Source organism: Furipterus horrens, unplaced genomic scaffold (genome assembly GCF_987537825.1).
Source record: "Furipterus horrens unplaced genomic scaffold, mFurHor1.1.pri manual_scaffold_3, whole genome shotgun sequence".
Taxonomy (NCBI): Eukaryota; Metazoa; Chordata; class Mammalia; order Chiroptera; family Furipteridae; genus Furipterus; species Furipterus horrens.
The window spans coordinates 166,162,330-166,183,971 of record NW_028327173.1 but is presented as its reverse complement, the minus strand read 5'-3'; the positions used below and the strand labels follow the sequence as shown (position 1 = coordinate 166,183,971).

The 21,642-nt window shown below is 38.6% G+C and overlaps 1 protein-coding gene across 1 annotated transcript in view; it reads right to left on the bottom strand.

The window, feature by feature from the left end:
* Positions 1–21,642, bottom strand: part of RAB8B (RAB8B, member RAS oncogene family) — a 64,659-nt gene that overhangs the window by 5,337 nt on the left and 37,680 nt on the right. Inside the window, exons 2-6 of the mRNA XM_090270727.1 lie at positions 13,218–13,278; positions 10,422–10,482; positions 4,190–4,267; positions 3,154–3,243; positions 1,890–1,955 (exon numbers count right to left, since the gene is read on the bottom strand). Coding sequence (XP_090126853.1) covers positions 1,890–1,955; positions 3,154–3,243; positions 4,190–4,267; positions 10,422–10,482; positions 13,218–13,278 — 356 coding nt within the window. The remainder of the gene's footprint in view (positions 1–1,889; positions 1,956–3,153; positions 3,244–4,189; positions 4,268–10,421; positions 10,483–13,217; positions 13,279–21,642) is intronic.

Below are 21,642 nucleotides of genomic sequence, written 5' to 3'. Positions count from 1 at the left end.
TTAGTTATACGTTGCTTCCTCAGTACACTAAGAGCAACTTGGGAGCAGAGGCTCTGTCTAAGCCACCCCTGCAGACCCAGAGTGGACAGTGTCTGGTCCAGGAAATGCTGAATATCTGTTTAATAAGTAAATGAATAAATATGTTTTACCCTATATCTCTACAATCTGTTTTTACAAAAATCTCTGCCTTTTGTTCCCAGTGTCCTCTCTTTCACTCTTACACCTGAGAATACATATAATTTTAACACCCCCAAATCTTGACAGTGCCGGCAGCTCAGCTAAATCTCCCCCCAGTAGAAACTGGTTCAAATGCAAGCAAAACAAATCTGATTTATCTCGGTGGCATTTTATGCTTCGTGTCTTTTGACCCAAACCAAACATTTTTTAAACCCTGTCCATCCATCCCAGCTTTGTTTCTAGGGAGCCAAGACGCTTAAAGCTTCTTCAGTTGCCTCCAGGCTAAAGCCATTGTTACGTTGGCCTCTTTGTTCCCAACCACACCTGATGCCCCTACAAATATTCTGCAAAAGGATTATTTCAAATCAAGTCAAACAGAAACAATACAGTCACTATTATTATCATTCACTGTTGGTGTGTTACTGTCACACTGGTCACCTGTGAGTCTAAATTTTTAAATAAGCCCATCCCAGTTTTTATGAGGCTAACCACACTAAGTTAAAACTCTAGGAAAATTGCTAACTTCTGCAGCAAACTGGGCCAGAATAAGCAGCTCGGGCAACTCCCAGCTCTACATTTCCATAACTCAATGCTCTCTCTAAGCCACAGGTGTGATGTGGGGACGGGTACTAATACAGACCTTAGCCTACCCCAGTAAGCCAGGGTACCAAGTTCATTCTGTGGGAGAAATCCTATGGGGGCCATCTCAGTGAGCAACCTTTTCTTCCACCTCCACTATTAAAGCTGATTCAAGAGGATCCCCTCTTTTTGGTGGAAGGAAATCCTTTTGTTGCAAACAGAAGGAAGCATTTTTCTGCTTATCCATGCTTATGTAAATAAATCAGCAGAGACCCTGTTTCCTAACACCCATTAGCCAACCTGAAATAATAAGTTTTATTTAAAACAAAGAACAAGTTGTGATCAGTCTCCACTATCCAAGTTATTTAAACCTCAATTTTTAGCCATGATGAAATGGTGAACAGTGAGTAGCCTTAGAAATTAATGTTTATGAAATAATCAGTATCATTGTTAAGTGAATTACATGTATCAAAACATATTACATGTAATATTTTTATGATCTCTTTTTAAAAAGAAAATATTATCAGCAAATCTGTCTTTGGTAAAAAAAAAAAACAAACCTATCTTTAGAAGACTTTAGATTAATTTAGTTAACTTACTGAAAATTTATTAAAGTACTCTGATAAACACACTTTTTAATTTCTACTAAATGCTATCATGTTACAATGTAGCATGCTTAATCTACTTCAAACATGTACACTAAGGAAATCTGTTCAATGAGCTAACAGTTTAATATTCCCTCTCTCTCTCTCTCTCTCCCTTGCTCTCTCTCAAGTAATTAAGACTGTCCTGCTACAAGCTACTATGGGATGACATGGACAATGATAAAGGACAGAGGAAGACACTGCACTTGGTCAGCTAGTGCAGGATTTCCAGCTTCCCAGATACAAGGCAAAACTAAACTTAAACCGAACGTCTATCTTCTGTTAGCAAATCTTAACTGAGCAATCAGATATATTCCATGTGGAGGTTGGGTGCTAGAAATTCAACAACCAGGGTCCACATAAAAGACGCACGAAAGTTCACAAAATGGAGACAGAGTTCACGCAAAGCAGTTGCTAAGTCAGAAAAAAACACAAGGCTTTGAGAATTGCTTGAATGAAAGCACAAGTCACCAAATGTTTCTTTCTTACCTCTTCCACATTTGTACTGGATTTTGCACTTGTCTCCAGGAATTTAATCCCATAGTCAATTGCTAACTGCAAGGCAAACGGAAACATTTAAATTCAGTGTAAGTTGCTTGAACATATAAAGCACTTATATTTTTTAGGTTTTTCAAAGTCCCAAAGGTAAAGTATTAGTTCAGAATTCCTGTGGTTCTCAAATCTCTTTGTTTTCTTCTATTGTGTTTGAAATTGAGATAGATATCTAATTCATAAGTACCATGGCACCATGTCCACTCAAAACACAACGGAAGTATTTCTCTTTTTTCCTAGTATACTTTCAGCTCTTGAATACACTTATAAGAAAAACTATGACAGATACTCACCCCTACCATTAATTTGGGATTCATTCGCCCCTTTTATCTGCTCCGAAAGTACAATTTTGCAACAGTTACTATACTGACTTTTCATTATTTTTTAATAAATTGATGCTTAACAGAAAAGCTTAAGATACTAAATACTCATTGCTTTGGTTTCTATTGCTTGCAACAAATGTGAACTCTTCTATATTTCCATCTACTCCCAAAGAGTCCCCAGTTCATTTATAACACCAAGATTAAAAGAATGCTTTTAGGAGAAGAAAGTCAGATTGAAAACTATGACACACACACCCCACCCCCCAACACACACACACCCCAACACACACACACACACCCCCCAACACACACACACACACACACACACACAAAAGCTAAATTCCAAGACTAAACTCCTTTGCGTTGCAGGACACAAAACAGAAAAATGCTATACATGACCTATAAAACGACATCCATAGCTCGATGAGTTACAAAAAGCTTATCCATAATGACCTAAATTTAATGTGTAGTATAATATTCCTAAAAAACATAGTGAATTGGAAAATGATTACTGTTGAATTTCACCTATTCTGTTACTTTTTTTCCAAAGAGAACAAATTATTTTAACTTCAAAACTGGGCATTTTCACATAGATATGAAAGAAACAGCCTGAACTCTAAGCTGCAGGAATCTGAAAAAGAACCAATTTGTATCTCCCAGAAAAGAGCAAATTCTTTAGGAGTGAGTCATGGCTACACAGTATATAGGGTTGGATCTTGAATACTAATTCGTACCATTCAAGTATGAATTACATCTCTTTGTTGTTTTTAAAGGATTAAAATATAGATATTTTAAAAACTTAAATCAGTAATTATTCTAAGAAAATAAATGCTTAATATGAGTAGATCTGAATCTTTTTGCATTCAGTTCAAATTTACCTTCTCCCCTCGTTCTTTTGACACTTGTCTTTTGTCATTCATATCACATTTGTTACCCAGGATCATTCTTTCAACATCTGAAGAGGCATGCTGCAGGGAGAAAATCCTGTTATAAAACAGCCTGAGAAAAACACAGTTATTCAACAGACAAATCCTAACCTGTCAGAAACATACTCAAGAATTTAATAATTAAGACAAATAATCTTTTGCTCAACACAAAGCATGATTCAGTGAAAAAATTTAAAAGCTGGGAGGAGGAGAAAAGCTACAGTATAAGAAGCTGTGCAGACTTTCTTCCCAAAGGGTTTTGTACATGAACGAACAGAAATAAAACTTATGGTTCTCTAACAATGAAACTTTCAGATATTAGTTTGGGTCAACAAAGAAAAAAAAACTTGGTACTGAATGAGCCAACAGGGAAGGTATTCTGGATTCTGAATTACTTAAAAAAATAAATTCATGTAGGTTAATATAATTGTGTACAAAATTACTTCTGAGACAGATTTTTTTGAAATGTCAAAGACATTTAAAAAATCTTAATGCCAATCAATCTGAAATTAAATAATATTCTAAATATTTAAGATGGAGAAAATGTTAGGACAAAATGATAAGCTGCTGAAATAAAGATATATTTTTGCCAAACAGATGGTGGAACAGATAGAATCCGAGAATCAGATGTTTTAATCCTGGCTCTCCTTTTTAAAGGTTTATTAGCACAGGCAAGTCACTTCTTTCTGGCCTCAGTCTTCTCATATATAAAATGGGGACTGGATTAAATTATTTCCAAGATCTGGCCCAAGTTTAAAATTCAGTGCAACTGTTGCTCCTCCGCTCCCCACCCTAATCCAGCAGGGCAGTCAGACTGGCAGACGGGTGATCTCAGCCTCTAGAGTGCTTCTCAGAGCGAGGGCCTGACCTGCCCATGCCCTACTTCTTAGCAGCTCAGCTGCCTCTTGCAGGGACAGGAACCCTTTATAAGCACCCAGCAGGTATCATTAGGATGATCTTCAGTACCATCATTCATTTCCATATATACCTCTTCAATGTTTCTTATCCAGTTTTTAATATTGTCAAAGGACTTTTCATTTGTGATGTCATAGACCAGCATAATTCCCTATAGGAGAAAAAAATCTTTATTTAGTACTGTATATATTTAAAGTTCTAAAACATAATGTAGATATACTCCTCCTCTCCAGAAATGTTTTGGGTTTTTCTCTTTTCTTTTCAGTCTTTATTAAAGGAATTCATAATAATATTGGGTTGGCTAAAAATTCCATTACGTTCTTTTCTGTAAAATAAAAGACACATATTTCAATTCTCTCTCTCTCTCTTTTTTTTTTTTTTTAGATTTTTATTTATTTTTAGAGAGGAGGGAAAGGAGGGAGAAAGAGAGGGAGAAAAACATCCATGTGTGGGTTGCCTCTTGTGCGCCCCCAACTGGGGACCAGGCCTGCAACCCAGGCATGTGCCCTGACTTGGAATTTAACTGGAGACCCTTTGGTTCACAGGCCGGCACTCAATTCACTGAGCCATACCAGCCAGGTCTCATATTTCATTTTCACAAATTGCCTTATTGATTTGGATATTCTGAGTATGTCAGCCATCTCTCACTATTGGCTTCTAGTGGGTAGAGGCCAGGGGTGCTGCTAGAGATCTTCCAATGCATAAGACAGCCCCACAGCAAATAATTATTTGGCCAAAATGTCAATAGAACCAAGAAACTTCGCAAACCACATTTGACACGTTCAATCAGCCATAGCACCTTCTCCATACACTGCATAAATCTGTTTTTGTGTTTCAGTTGCATTTTTACCTTTCTTGAAATAACAAAGCATAATATGCTTGAAATGTTGCATATTTTCTTCTATCTTCAATATTAAAATGGATGCACAAAAATTCACCAATTTTTATAAGGTTTTTAAAAATGCACACTTATATGACAGCTGTCATAATATAATCTAACAAAATTGTTTTGAATGAAATTAAAGAGAACTAAGTGCTACTAGAGCCATCTTATGGAAAAAACATAACAGACTTTTTGGCCAACCCAATATTTTAAAGTACAGAGAAGCAAAAATAAATAAATAAATTCTTCCATTGTCTCACCATGTAAATAAATACTCTGTTAACATTTTCACTGTTAACCTTTAATGAATTAGTGATTATGGTAAAGATGATACAGCCTTTCTACCTGAGCTCACATGATAAGAATCAGCACCAACTAGAGCTGAAAGAATGTTTAAGTTAGAACAGAGATAACATTGAGAGTAACGAGGCAATCACTTCGGTTGTGCATTTGTTTATTCCAAGTAGAAGTTGCATTGCTTCTTACTCCTATACTAAGATTGTAACATACTGCTTTAAATTTATTTCTTTTTATATAGGCTCATCAAAATGTCACTATCGCCCTGGCCAGGTGCCTCAGTTGGTTAGAGCATTGTCCCGAACACCAAAAGGCTGCGGTTTCAATTCCCAGTCATGGCATATACCTAGGTTGCAGGTTAGATCCCTGGTTGGAGTGCACATGGGAGGCAACCATGTTTCTCTCCCCACCCCACTCCCTCGTAAAAAAATCAATAAACATAACCTCGGGTGAGGGTAAAAAAGAGAAAGTCACTAAGTAAATTATAGACACTTAAAATATAATAAATTTGTTATACAAGTTTAATGAAAGACATTGTCATCATATTTTTAAAGACCTCATGGCTGGTGTTTCTAAAGGGTTTATATTCTAAATATTTCAACAGATATCTGTATGCTAACTATGCCAAAATCTGTATCACCAGACCACACGTCTGTATTAAGTGCTAGATCTACCCATCTACTCAGCCATTCAACAAATATTTAGTAAGCACCTACTATGTGCCTGATACTATACTAAGTACTACCAGGAGTGAACAAGATAGACAAGGCCCCTTCCTCTCATGAATGGATAGCAAACAAAATAATAAACCAATAATTATACAATTAAATATAATTTTGATAATTGCTCAGAAGAAGTACTAGGAGCTCTGAGTATAAATGCTAATCTAATCTGGCTGATGGGCTGGGGTGGTCATGGAAGGCTTCCCTGAGAAAATGACATTGAATCAAGCCTGAGGACAGAGTAGACCTGAACTGGGCAAAGAGGTAGAGGCTCCTGGCACACAGGAGGTATGTTATAAATACCTTGCTACGCAGGAAGGCCTAGAACCCACTGGATGTGAGTGAAGAGTCAGCTTGGCAAAAGAACACAGATCCAATGGGAGAAGAGCACGAGATGTGGCCAAAGAGATAGACAGGGGTCAGATGTCACTTAGAGACCACTAACTGGATATCACTTCCCAGATGTCCTCTTGTGGTCACTGAAAACTTAACTAAGTAAAACACAGGGTTGTCTTTGTCCCCCCAAATCTTTGCTTCCTTCTTGTACTCTCGTTTCCATGAAGGGCAATACAATCCTGCCAGTCAGCGCAAGCAGACCCCTGGGAGTCCTCTCCTTCACAGTCACCAAATCCTGCAGGCCCAACCACCTCAGTATTTCCAGAATACGACACTCCCCCCACCCCCGCCACATGAAGTCCTTATTCATGTTCTCAGCAATTAACCTTCACCTGGATTACTGTCCTAGTCTTTCACTGGTCTCTCTACTTTCGTTCTTATCTACCTCTAATCCACTCTCCATAAGGACACTTGAGTTATCACTTCACTGATACCTCTCCGTGGTACTCATAATTAAACTAAAATTTCTTAACATGGTAGACAACATCCTTCAGGGTCTGGCTTCCAACTTTGTAAATGGATATAAAATGTAAATAAAAATAAAAATAAATAATATAAAATACATATGAACACACAGACAAACAATCCAGGAAATAGAAGCTATCTCAGGGTGGTAAGATTTTGGATGATTTCTTGGGATTTTCCAAGTTTTCTGTACTACATGTAACCTTTGGACAACCAGAAAAATATGTATTATTGTTTAAATGATGAATAGTAATATTCTCTATTCTCCCTCCTCCCAGCCTGAAATGCAAATATTTCACTTTGGCTATATAGTAAAGGAGATTTTACAACTGTCAATGTAAATACTTTAAAAAAAAATTAAAGTGAAGAACTACATACTTAAATGGTAAATTTTATGTTATATATATTTATCAAAATTAAAAAGACCCTGAAAACTGAATCTGAATAATTCCTGATTCAAAGTGTTTAATTGCCTATAATACTAACATTTACCAAGTAATTGCCATAGTTCTACAACCTTTCCCTTTGAACTACACAGACAACCTTGACCTTTACTGCCTTATGTCTGTGAAGTGGCATGCAGGATGGGTAGCACAGGAAGTGAGAGTGCCATGTTTTAGTAGTTAAGGACATAGGATCTGTAGTCAGAGGCACCTCCTCTGAGACCCTAGAGATGTCATTTTATCCCTCAGTCTCCATTTCTCATTTGTAAAATGAAGACAGCATGTTTTCCACACTCGATTCTTTTAAGAATCTACTGAGATATTATGTATAAACTACTTAACCTAGAACCCAGGACACAGCTTTGGACTCAATAAATGGCAGCTATTTTTAATTTATATCTTTGATTTCAACAGCAGAAACCCTTTGACTATTTCCTATGTAAGCAAACTGATACTGTGAATCAGCTGGAAATACAAACTCAAGTAAACTAGTTAAAATTCTATATATCTGATATATACCTATACAGTATTCCCCCACTTATCGCACGTATTATGTTCTAGCCCTCCCCCGCGATAGGTGAAAATCCGCGAAGTAGGAAACTTACATTTACTTCAGAATTTATATATATTTTAAGGCTTTATAAACCCTTCCCACACACTTATAAACAGTTCCCAGCCCCTTATTAACCTTTCCCACTCCCTTATTAACCTTTTCCACACTTTTGTAAACACTACTTATGTTCTTAAACATATTCTATACTCTTAAACCTACGTAACTATTACAACATACGTATACAGTACCGCAAAATCCCGCGATATAGCAGAAAATCCATAATTAAATATAATATTTTTTTAAAATCCCACGATACACTTAAGCCGTGATAAGTGAACTTCAATATAGAGAGGGACTACTGTAATAACAACAGTTTCCGTAGAGTTCTTAAGACAGTGTTTGTCTCTGAGAAATGTTGATAATACAATGATATGGTCCTTTCCTCCAAAAGCCTGACTGTCCATCAAGCTTACTGCTATGCCTGTCTATAAATGTTGCTGAATATTTTTAAATGACCAGGGGACTCTGTGATGGTGGCAGACTCCAATGCAGTCCTTATCAACATGCTGCACAGCTAAACCAACCAGACCAAAGCTGCCAGAACCACCACTTATTGAAATGGGAACACGCCCCAGTAAGAACATGATGGCCCCAACAGGAGGAACACGATGGCCCCACATCCCACTGGAACAGACAACCTGCAAGATCCAGGACTCAAGCAGAGCAGGATTTCCTGAAGATTTATCTAAAACTGTTTCTGGGCCTGAAATTTTCCACTAATTCACCCCTTCAACAAGAACTTGTGGAGCATCTACTACATGTCAGGCACTGGCATTACAGCAGAACGAAAGAAACAAAAATCCCTATGTTCCAAGTGGAAAAGGCAATACTATCTTGGAAAAGCAACAATTTCTAATTATTTGAAGTAATGTGAAGAAAGACTACGCAGTAGATAAATAAAGACAATCGTCAAATATAAAGTAAATAACACATTTCAGTGCCCTCTTTCCTTATACCATGAACTAGGGCTAGACATCCAAGGGAAACATGCTCCACACTCTGAGGGTTCCTGCCCACTCTCTAGTGAAAACAAGCATGCAAGTGGTATCCATCATTCCTGGAAAATAAAAAAATCTGGTCAACAGAGAAGCTTGTATTTGTAAGATGCTTCTAATCAAAATTAGCTATAAACCATTCCAAATCATCTCTGCTAAGATGTTCTTACTTATCCCTAAAATCCTCCCTGGGAAAGCAAACAACAAACAAACAAATTTCTTCCTGGCACAGAATATAAGTCCCTTCCTTTTGATTATAATCTAAGCAAAACACAGAGTAGCTGACAACTGTCTTTCTTAAAATGACGACCTTTCACAATCGTAAAAGTATTAGAAGGGTGCAGTGTGGGGAATACATGCATATAAAATGCTCAGCAGTGTATAATGCCAAGGTGATACAGCTTTGAAAAGGATCCCCACCCAATACTTTTGTGGGGATGAACTACTAGTACTCAAATAATAGAGGCTGAGAAGTAGTGGAGGAGGAAGGGCAGCATGATAATAAAGGGATGGGTGGATTGAGATCACATCTTTCTGAAAGCAAGGGGTCCCCTATCACCCCTAAAGCTCTGTCACCCTGACACCACTCTCAGGAACACAAGTCTTTTAAACAATAAGCTGGGTATGATGGCAGCTGATACCTCACAGTCTACTAGGTTGAGCTTCATGATCTCAACTGCTCAGCCTTCTAAGACTCTCTAAGCACACTGAGTTTCACTGAAATTCAAAACTCCAAGCAGTGCTTGGATTAGGCCTAAAAGCCAGAGATGAAGCCCTGTTCTGGGCCTGACATTCTAGGCACAGTTCTGCTTCTAAGCTGTGTTAGTCACCACTGTACTCCCAGCACCACACAGAAACCGCTTTGAGCCAACAAGCAATATAAATGGGTTGCATAGATGACGCCTTATAATGGAAAATAGCCAAGATGATGCCTTATAATGGAAAATAGCCAAGAGGTTATGCTCACAAGGATAAGGCTAGCATGTAGCAAAGAAGGACTTGGTAGTCAAGATTCACTAGATTCTAAACCTCAAAGAGTCACATATCATGAGGCTACTTCCTGGCCAGCTGGTAGACCCTGGTGGGGAGGATGAATCCAGAGAGCTGAGCCATTAAGAGTGGATGCTGTGGACCTGGTGAGAGATAAGGAATGATGGTGGCGGGGCGGAACGATCAGAGGGTACAAGAAATGAGTACTTATTCACAAAACCTGTGGTTTGCTAAAATATGGCAAAGGTATTAATAAAAAGTAAAATCACAAAAATATACAATTACTCAGAATATATGGAGGAGTTCCAAAACACCTACAAGCTAATTATCTATTAATATTATGATGACTAATGGCAAAGTATACAGTTATGAAACAGAAAACATTGTTTTCACATTAAAAAAATCTATTTTTCCCATTGTACTAGCCTTTAGCTTGAATCCTATAAACCTGACAAATGAATATGCATGTTTTAAAGTTACAAAACCCCAAAACACACTCACCATGGCTCCTCTGTAGTATGCTGTAGTGATGGTTCGAAATCTTTCCTGACCTGCTGTGTCCCTAAAATTTTAAACAAAGGAGAGAGCGGTTTTAAAAGGCATCACCAGCATTACGGAGGAGAGACCTGAAGCTACAGGAGAGATAATTCTGGTTTGCTCACAAATGCAGCGGTTTCAGGGAAAAGGGGAATAATATACAAAGGGAGCCTGTTGTGTGTCTGTGAGCTGGAGGCCGCAGTGGCCACAGGAGCCTGTCAAGAGCTCACAATGACTTGGGTGAAAAACTTGAACCATGATGATAAAAGCAGCAACAGGAAAATCCATGGCCTGCTAGGAACTGGCATGCTGCATTAGTCAAACACATGTGGGAGAGAACAGAGAAAAGTTATAAATTCTTGGACTCCTAGAGGTAGTTAGAATCCTTTTTATAAATGCCTAATGATTAAGGCATTTTGCTCTCTTGAGTGAAAATTTGATTTCTGTACAAAGAAAGCAACTGGGCTGGACGTACTATTGTGTAAATCCTGCTCGGCAGAGCACACTAAATGGATCTCCTCAAGAACTTTTTCAGCTACAGAGCCCATAATTAAAAGGGAACCTGGAGTTCAACACATAATTGTTGACAATGTTTCCAAAGACTTTAAAATGTGAACAGCACCACAAAATTACGTAAGCAAGCATTCATATATTCTTGCTTTTTAGCTGATGGCATACCATTAGAATCCATTCTAAAAAATATAAAGGTTCCCAATTACATTTATTGAAGTAATCCCTATAAAACAGGTCAGATTTCCTTGATATCTGGGAAAATCAATATTCTTAAATTTGCCACTTACGAGCAGAACCAATTCACTCCGTGTGCTACTAAGACAAAGTAAATTGTATGATTCAATTGTAGGAAAGAAATAGGCACTTGTGAAAAGATACTAGAAATCTAATGCATCCCAAACCCAAACAAGAGATGAAGGCCTAGAGGAAATGTGGTAAATTAAAAACAATAAATCCTTTAATACTTATGTATACCTTAGAAAATACACTTACAAGATGCCCGCCACAGCCCAGTGTGTGATACTACCGTCACCCTTGTTCTGCAGGAGAGGACACAGGTTTGGGTGGGCTGTGGTCCCAGTTCTGTCACTAACCAGATCATACCCTTGAATGAGACTCAAGTCATTTACATCTTGGCCATTTAGCGCAGGGCCAGGCCTCACCTGGCAGCCCAACCCTTCTGTCACTGACCAGGATTAGCTACACAGGGCACTTGTCATGGGGAAAATAGAAACGAAGCACCTTTGAGTAGACTAACTATATTTTGATTATAAGACACAACTTTATTTAGAGCCAGCTCTGCAGCGAGGCTGGAGGGGAAACCCTTCTATATGACATGTAGGTTGTGAAGACTAGAGACCACTTTGCTGCTGAGAGTATCCATAAGTAGTGCCATGATGTTATATGAAATTCTAATTAACCAGCACCCACAAGCTCCTAGAAACACTCCCTATTGCTATGATCGGGACTATACAACACAGAATCAGAAATTCTCCTTGCTTTCCCCTTAAAAAACTGTTTTATATCTTTAAAATGTTTGGCTTCTTACTATCAATAGATAAAAAGGGTAGCTAGCCTGTGGTAACCTTCATAATGTTTTCTAAAGATATACACTGGGAACTAGTATACTAATATATGAAGCTGACCTGATGTTCCAGAAGATCTGGGTAGTTGTCTAAGCTTTATCACTAACCCAGACATACGTCCTCAGGTGGACTTAACCACACTAAGCCCTAGTTTCCTCCTCCACAAAAGAAGGTCTAATGAATTTCAATATAATGTTCTAATTCTGTCCCTGTTCTGAGATTCAAAGCAGAAAAACAGCCTAAGAAGTAAGTTCATATATATTACTTTACTGTTTTACCCTGTGTAGTCTGTGTAGCTCTGCATTTCTAAGCTTTATCTGCTGCTGTCATCATTGCACATTAGATCAGCAAACATCATGAAAAACCTTTTCCAAGGCTTCAAATCTCTATGGCTCCATGGAAGGCCCTGCACTGAAAGAAATTAAACCAGCTTATAGGACGTTAAAAAAAATAAAAAATCTATGAAGAATTTCTGAATTCAATCCAAAAATGTTCAACCTGGCAATCAGGAAGAACCATATTTATTCATTGCAGTTTGACAGATTCTTCAGGAATTAACCAGATATGGGTGATCTTAAGGAGGTCTTTGCCTTGCATATTGCAACATGAGAGATGAGAAGTATGCCTTTTTCTCCCCTATTTCCTAGTTCAGCGTTGCTCTTTTAAAAATAAATTTAATGAGAACTATGCAAGTAAATATCAGAGCTGGAGGGGAACTCAGATATTACCAATCTAATCAATCAATTTACAAATAAGGGAAAGTAGGTCTGAAGAAGGGAAGCAACTGGACCCAGTCCTCAATTTCGAAGTAGTCCTGGCTAGAACCTAGATCTGCACTTCCTGTGTAGGGCCTCTGATTTCACAACTGCAACAACTACAATAAAAAAGTAATTTACGCTCTAGAATTTAGTTTCCTCCCCTATAAAATTAGCATTTGGGAAGAATGAGTTCTCAGACCTCTTCTGGCTGTGAGTTAGAAGTATCACTCCTTACCTTCCCATTCTGAGTGGAGAGGCCTTTGAATATTTACCCATGTTCCCTTGTGCTGATTAAGAAAAGACATTTTAGGTACTACAGAATACCTCTAACTTATCACAATGCATATTTTAATTCCCACTTTTAATTCCTGACTACAGAAACTCTTGTATATATATTTACTTACCATATCTGAAGCTTAATTTTCTTTCCGTCTAGTTCTATCGTTCTGATTTTAAAATCAATTCCTGCCAGAAAAAGAAAGACATGCTAAATTTCTTCAAATATAATCCAAGCCTTATTAGGAAAGGACAAAGATTTCTATTGAAAAAAAACAAACAAACCACTCCAACGCCCTGGAAAATGTGAACACAGAGTGTGAATGATATGTTTCCTCCGAATAAAGACTAAAGAAAGGAATGTTAATTACTCTGCAAAGAATTCCCACACATGTTAAATGCAATGTATTATATGCCTCATTATTTTGACATAAGTGGATCACATCTCCCAAAGTTACATAATTTACATAGTTTAAGAACATGCCTTATTTTCTACTCCCTGAAACACATATAAACAATGTTTCCTACCCCTCATGCCCCATCCACCCCTAAAGATGGCCATGGGGCCTCTTCACAATGTCTTTCTCCATCTCCTTCCATTTGTTTCTTTAAAATCTGCAACTGGCTAAGCAAAATAAATCCAACCAACCAAACACACACACAAAACCCTATTTGAGGGGAGGGATGGGAAAGCATGCATATTTATGTTGTATAGTTAAGAAATATTTTACATACGTTTTAATAAATGTTCCCCACATCTTACTGGCTAGAGCAGAAAAAACTAAAATGGTTTTAGCCCTGGCTGAACTTTAGAATTACCTGGGGAACTTAAAAAAAAAAAAAAACACAAAACAACCCTCATAACTAGGTCTGATCCCTTCCCCAAATTCTGAGATTCTGACTTAATTGGTCAAGGGTAAGGTCTGTGCACTAGTAATTTTCAAAGTTCGCTAGGTAACTTATTCTAATCTGAAGCCTAAGTTAAGAAGCACTCAACTGGGCCTGAATGGTAGCATGTGAGTCATTTGGGGCTCAAGCCCTCCCTCACCTATTTCCCCTCACCATGGCAGCTCAAAACTAACTTAGCAATTTCATCTACAGAGCACCACAAAGTATCAACATGCTCTATCAGGAACAAGCTGCTACTCTTTCTGAAGGAACCTGTTGGTGAATACTGTCAGGTCCAACAGTGCGAGAGGAGGATGACAGGGGAATAGGCCATGAGTTTAAATGGTTTATTTGGTCAGTTGCAACAGGTGGGCTGAGACCAAGAAGGTGGTGTCAGCCTTGAACAATGGCAAGGCAGGGCTTTGTAAAGGGGAACAGGGAGTTGGCAGGCTAGGGGTGGGGGAATAAGAGCTAATTAGGAGCAGGAGTTGGCTGGACCCTCTGCAGATGCTTCTGATGCTGGGAGTGGAAGTTGATTCTGAGATCAGAGAAGGTGCTAAATTCCTGTCTGCAGATAAGGATAGCTTCGAAGGACACAGGCAGTCACTGGCACCAGCAGTTACTGCCAGGGCAGCAGATTTATTGGGGGTTAGGCAGTCCCTGACACCAGCAGCTACGGTGGGGGCTTGCTAAAACCAGACCTGGATTCCCAGAACCCAGGTCTTATATCTAAAAAATATAACTTGGCTGCAATTTGCTAAATCCTCATCATCTGGCTACTCAGCTTTTAGATTTTTTATTCTGTTGCATTCTATACAGAACCCCATAAAGTGATCTCCAAGACATTAAAAAAAAACAAACAAAAAAAAAACATGTCAATTATATATCCTCTAAATTGACTTAAACCCTTCAGTGGCTATGTTACCACGATGTTTCTACGTATCAACACTAAGAGCAACCAAAAAGGCTATTTGTCAGCTCCAGCTTCATGCAATGCCTAGGCATAAACAAAGTGGGTTTTCCCCTTCTTCTCTGTGTGGCACTTTCTCCGCCAGGGACCCTTTTTAAGTACTCTTGTATATGTTGAAATAGACAACAGTCACACTGAAGCTAATCTAGCAGGACAGCTTCTCAATATTATTTCCCTTCACTAATAACCACTGTTATTGTTAACAAGTGCAATCTGAGACCCGATATCCCCAGGTTATCTGGCTCACATATCCTCCTGGGTACCTCAGTATTTCAGGGTCAGCAGTGGCAGAAGCAAGACTTAGCAAAACACCATGAATATTATTGTTAGCATCACACACATTTTACTGTGGCCATCGCTCATCTAAGACTTAAACGCACTGACTTTTTAAAATAAAATTTTATTGTATTTTTTTCCCATTACCATTTAGTCCCCATATACGCCCCTCCCTCCCCACATTGATTTTTATTGTGATTTCTCTTTTTATACATCTCTGAGTCCAGTGTAACAAAGACCCTCTAGGGAGTCTCTACTATCCTTGCTCTCTTTTTTGGTCCAGGCAGCAAGAACAATGCCCAACAGGTGCTCAATAAATGTTTCTTCATATTAACATTTTAAAAGGATTCATAATTTTCCTAATTCATAGAAACAGAAAATAGGATAGTAGTTACCAGGGGCTGGAGGGAAGGGGATGGAAAGGAGTTGTTTAATGGGTAGTTTAGAATTTGCAAAAGATGAAAATGTTCTGGAGACCTGTTTGACAACATGACTAATACTGAACTGTACATTTAAAAATTGCTAAAATGATAAATTTTATGTGATTTTCTAAAACCATAATAAAAAGAATATGTCCATAACTTTCAAAATGCTGACTATATAGCTGGAAAATTAACTTTTTCAATTGGAAGGCTGATGTCCAACATTCCATCATTTAATAGTTCATTCACAGTTTAAATAAGAGATGATGTATATCAAACGCCTGTCCATATGAACACTCTCCTTATTTTGGCTTATTGAGATTGTAACTCCTGTTCTTTCAAGGTTGTTTTTGCCTGTAGTTGGGAGTCATGGGCAACTTTCCCACTTCCATTCAACAAAGCCATTTGAGGCTCCCTTAAAGTCTCAGTTACTCTCCATTCATTTAAAACATTTAGAAAACTTTCTACTGACCTAGCCTTTTGTTTTTTTGCATTTGTTAGAAGGATTAGCTTTCTGTTATCTGAGGAGGTTTTACCATTATCTGGGAAATTTAACCATCTTTTCACTATTCAGCGGTTTTCAATGTTTGTAGGGGTTGTGAACTGGTATTTAGCTTTTGTTTATGCGCCTGTCAGAGCCAGCTGATAGACAAATGCTGTAGAGCACAGTCAAATTAACACAATTTGAATTTCATTAAAATTGGAAAATGTTTATATTATTATGGAAAAGCACTGGACCTGGAAGTCAAAATACCTAGATTACAGGTTAGGTTCTGTCATTAACAACTTTTGGGGGATTACTTAATTGCTCTGAACCTCTGTATCCTGATCCTTAAGATAAATTGAGAGGATCTATTAGATAAGTCAGATAATGTACGTCATTGTGCTGTGGGAACTCTGAAATTCCATATAAATGTAAGATACTACACATTCAGATTCTGTTATCCTGCAGCTCTTGTCACTTCTTATGTGGATTATGATAATAGCTTCCCAGGAGGCTGTGCCAACCGCTCTCCCTCATCTAATCCCCCTGCAAGCCACTGCGAGAACAACTCTCAACTATCCCTGCGGTAATGTCACTATTTAAGAAGCCATGGACCCAACTTCCAACTTCCTCGATCTGACAATACAGCCTTTCCCATGGTTACCCCGCTCTCCTCTCCTGATACGGAAACCGCTCAGGGCCTCTCTCCAGCCTCAGACTCTGTTCCTCTCAGTGGGCTGGCTGCCCACGTCCTTCTCCTGTCGGTGCACGGCCACCTCAGTCAGCAGCCTGCTCTGAGGATGCCTCTCCACCCCAGCCGGCCTCTCCATTCTTCCTTCCTCAGCTGTCCACTCAGCCATGTCCATCATTTCCTGAAGGCCTGGCATTTGCACAGTAATTCAATCCTGTGTTACTTGGTTTATTAACATATTGCTCTGAATTGCTCTCACTTCCAGCAAGGGCTCCATTCTGTCTTCCAGTTAGGTTGCACACAGAAAGCCATACACAGTAGATACCAAATGAAAGGTTAAACTCTTAAGAAATCACAAAAGGTTAAATTCTATTAAGTGTAGTGAGAGCTAAGAAAACCATGGAAGGCCCAAGTTTTCTTGGTATAGTACAGTAAGATCTTTATATTATGATTAGTTTGAAAATATCAGAATATATAGTAGATTAATAATTACTTTAAAATTTCAAGGAAAAATAACTTCCTGAGGTTACTCCAACATTAAAAGAATACGCAGTCATTAAGAATAATAATACAATTATATCAGTTAGGTGCTTTCTGCTGCAAATAACAGAAACTGCAAACCAATCTTAAGGTAATTTGTTGACTCATAAGCCCAGTGGTGAACTGGGGTTCAGAGATGGCTCAAGCCAGTAGTTCCGGCTCATTTCTCCGCAGCTCCTTTGACTCTTCCCTCAAGGGAGTATCAATTTCATCCTCTGACTGATAGCAGTTCCTGACCACAACAGCAATACCAAGAAGAAAAGAGATCATTTTCATGTGCCACTTTCTTAAAAGTAAAGAACTGCTTCCCCAAAGCTTCCAGTGACCTTTCCTTCATGTCTCATTTTTGGATTTATAATCATGGGAACGTCATGTTCTGGGGGCTAAGGCTGAGTTCCTGAACCAATCACTGCATGGGCAGTTACCAAGATTAAGTTAATCTCAGCCTATCCTAAATTTAGATTAATCAAGGCCCATCCCTGGAGCTGGGTCTCTCCCCCAAGATCCACAGAGCTGCTAAAATTAGGAGAGTGGAAAAGCTGTTGAATCAATCATAGTATCTGTTAAAATAATACTCAAGTCTATCTAATTAATACAACTATATTCATAGCCACATGAAACAAATAATAACAGCTATCGATACTACCCTGGCATGATTAATGTTATTAAATTTCAAACTATAGTACTTCTCTGAAGGTAATTTTGTCCAGTGTTCAGCCACAAACCAGAAAATATGAAGATAAAAAAGGACAATGAACAACCCAAGCAGCTGCCACAACATGTCCATGCTAAACCGTGATCACTGCCAGGAGAGTCCTCAAGCCCACAGTTCCAACGACCTGGCTTGTGCTCTAACCCCAAATGATCAGAGACTACAATGGAGAGGGCTGTCACAGCAACAGCAGCAAGAACTATATTACAGTTCATCCTGCCATAAGGGAGCAACTTTTTTTTTCCTTTCATTTAAAAGGACTATATAATCTCAAAAAACACAGCTTCTAAAGGACATTACATTTTGGATCAAAATGCCCTTCATATTTCAATACCTTTTAGAAAGCATCATTTTGGGGGGACAGCACATCATACAATAATTCATGTTCAACATGAGGACCCTGAGTCATCCCAACTCATGAGCAATTCAGGAGCCACCAGGCTGCATGCAGCCTGCCCAGAGCCAAAACCTACACTCAGGAGACAAGACTCCAAAGTTGCTTCCATGTTTCTTGAATATGCCCCATCATTAATTTTTTATGGCTTGAAAGCAGTGCCAGTTCTCTCACTGACATTTGTCTAGTCAATAAAACAGGAAATCTAAATTATAAGGAAACATTCCCAAAGGACTCAAAGCCATTTTCATTTTGAATTAAATACACACACACACACAGATAAGATTTTTATTTTTTCTGAATTGATTTTCATACTAAACAGTTATTCATAACTGATACATGTTATACACTATAAGGAGGCAGGGAAGCAAGTATGAAAGGAATCACAAATTTCTAGACCAGGGAAGTACCTTAGAGATTGTTGAGTCCAGTCTTCCCTTTGTACCTAAGAAAACTGAGGCTCAAGAGGCATAGCAACTTATCCAGATTCACAAAGACCAATTCAAAAAGGGGTTAACAGTGAATTTTGGCATTGAAAGACCAGGCCTTCCCAAATAGACATGTGTAAGTATGTCATGTCTCCTGAGGAGGCCTCTTTTAAGGGCCATAGTGAAACCCTAGCGATATCAGAAATGTCCACCATAGGAGAATATCTTGGTATAAAAGGGAATATGTGCAAGCAGTGAACAACAGCCACATATATCAACATGAGTGAATCTAAAAACAACATTAAGTGAAAAGCAGCAGCCAAAATGGGAAGACAAGTTGGATCCAAAGAGATCTACAGCAAGACTCATCATAATTAAAATGACAAGGCTTAAAGACTAGGAGAGAAACCTAAAAGCCACAAGAGAAAAGCAGGTAGTAACCTACCAGGGAGCACCAATTAGACCAGCATCTGATAACTCAGCAGAAACATTTCAGAGCAGAAGGAGTGGCATGAAATATTCAAGGTGATTCAAAGCAAGGACTTACAACCAAGACTCCTTTACCCAGCAAGGCTACCACTTAAAATCGAAGGAGAAATAAGGAGCTTCCCAGGTAAGAAAAAGCGAAAAGTTTGCTAACACCAAACTAGTACTGCAACAAATGTTAAAGGACTTGTTTTAAGACGAAGAAAAAAAGAAAGGAAAAAAACAAAAGAGGAAAACAGTCTAACAATAAAATGGCACTACATACAAATCTATCAATAATCACATTAAGTGTAAATAGCTTAAATGCTCTGACCAAAAGACATAGGGTAGCTGAATGGATAAGAGAACAAGACCCATATATATGCTGCCTCCAAGAGACCCATCTCAGATCAAAAGATACACAGACTGAAAGTAAAGGGTTAGAAAAAGATATTTCATGCGCATGGAAAAGAAAAAAACTAGAGTAGCAGTACTTATATCCAACAAAATACTTTAAAACCAAGGCTATAGTAAGAGACAAAGAAGGACACTACATGATAAAGGGAACAATCCAACAAGAGGCTATAATGCGAGTAAATATTTACACACCCAACATAGGAGCACCTAAATATGTAAAGCATAAAAGGAGAGATCGACAGAAATACAGTCATAGTTGGGGATTTTAACACCCCACTGATTTCAATGGATAGATCTTCCAGGCAAAAAAATCAATGAGGAGACAGTGGCCTTAAACAACACATTAGATCACATGGATTTAATTGATATATTCAGAGCATTTCACCCCAGAGAGGCAGAATATACACACTTTTCAAATGTACATGGAACATTTTCTAGGATAGACCACATGTTGGGAAACAAAAAAAGTCTCAATAAATTTAAGAAGACTGAAATTATATCAAGCATCCTCTCTGATCACAATTCTATGAAACTAGAAATCAATCACATGAACACTGAAAAACATACAAACACATGGAAGCTAAATAACATGTTATTAAAAAATGTATGTGTCAACAACAAGTTCAAGGAAGAAATCAAAAGATACCTTGAAATAAATGAAAACGAGGACACAACAATCCAAAATCTGTGGGACACTGGGAAAGCAATCTTAAGGGGGACATTCATAGCATTATAGGCCTATCTCAGAAAACAAGAAAAAGTTCAAATAAACAATCTAACTTTACACTCAAAGTAACTTGAAAAAGAACAACAAACAAAGCCCGAAGTGAGTAGAAGAAAGGAAATAATAAAGACCAGAGCAGAAATAAATGAAATAGAGTAAAAAAAAGATACAAAAGATCAATGAATCCAAGAGCTGGTTCTTTGAAAGGATAAGCAAGACTGACAAACCTTTAACCAGACTCATCAAGAAAAAGAGAAAGGACCTAAATAAATAAAATCAGAGATGAAAGAGGAGAAATAACAACTGACACCAAAGAAATACAAAGGATTGTAAGAAAACATTATGAACAATTATATGCCAACAAACTGGACAGCCTGGATGAAATAGATTAATTCCTAGAAATATAAAATCTTCCAGAAATAAATCAAGGAAAATCAGAGAATCTGAATAGACAGATTATACCTAATGAAACTGAAGCAGTAATAAAAAATCTCCCAACAAACAAGTGCTCTGGACCGAATGGCTTTGTTACAGAAACAGAGGAGTCCAAAAACAAACCCCAGAGTTTGCGGCTGGGAGATAGGGAGCTGGAAGCAGCTTTCAGGATGCCCTTGCATGCCTAGAGCTAGTGGCTGGATACATTGTTGCAAAAGATCCGCTTTACTTCGGAGACTCAGGAAGATGGGAGGGATCTTGGACTGCGGGCTGGTATGGAAGAAGCAGAGAGAGCCTACGTAGGGTTCTGTGACTGGTCAGGACTGTTTACAACACCCACTGAGTGAGAGGACGCAGGGAGAGAGAGGAGGCAGGGAGGGAGAGAAGCAGCTGCGGACATTTTGGGCTGGCTCTGGCTCTAGGAGGCTCTCTCTCTCAGGCTCTCTCTGGCCCTCATGCCCTCACTCTCTGGCTCTTGTGGGCTCCCTCCATCTGGCTTGGAGCAGGGGTCTCCAGGCTGCTTTAAGAAAAGGCTCTTGCCAGGCTGCTTTGAGAAGGAGAGGAGATCCATGCGGTTTGCAGGAAGAAGGCAGTTTACAAGGAGGCTGAGAATCCAGGTGGTCCTGCACTGAGAGCTGGAGGGCACCACAGCACAGAAAGGACCTCCCCGATCAGAACTGAGTGATTGGCAGCTACTGGTAAAGCTG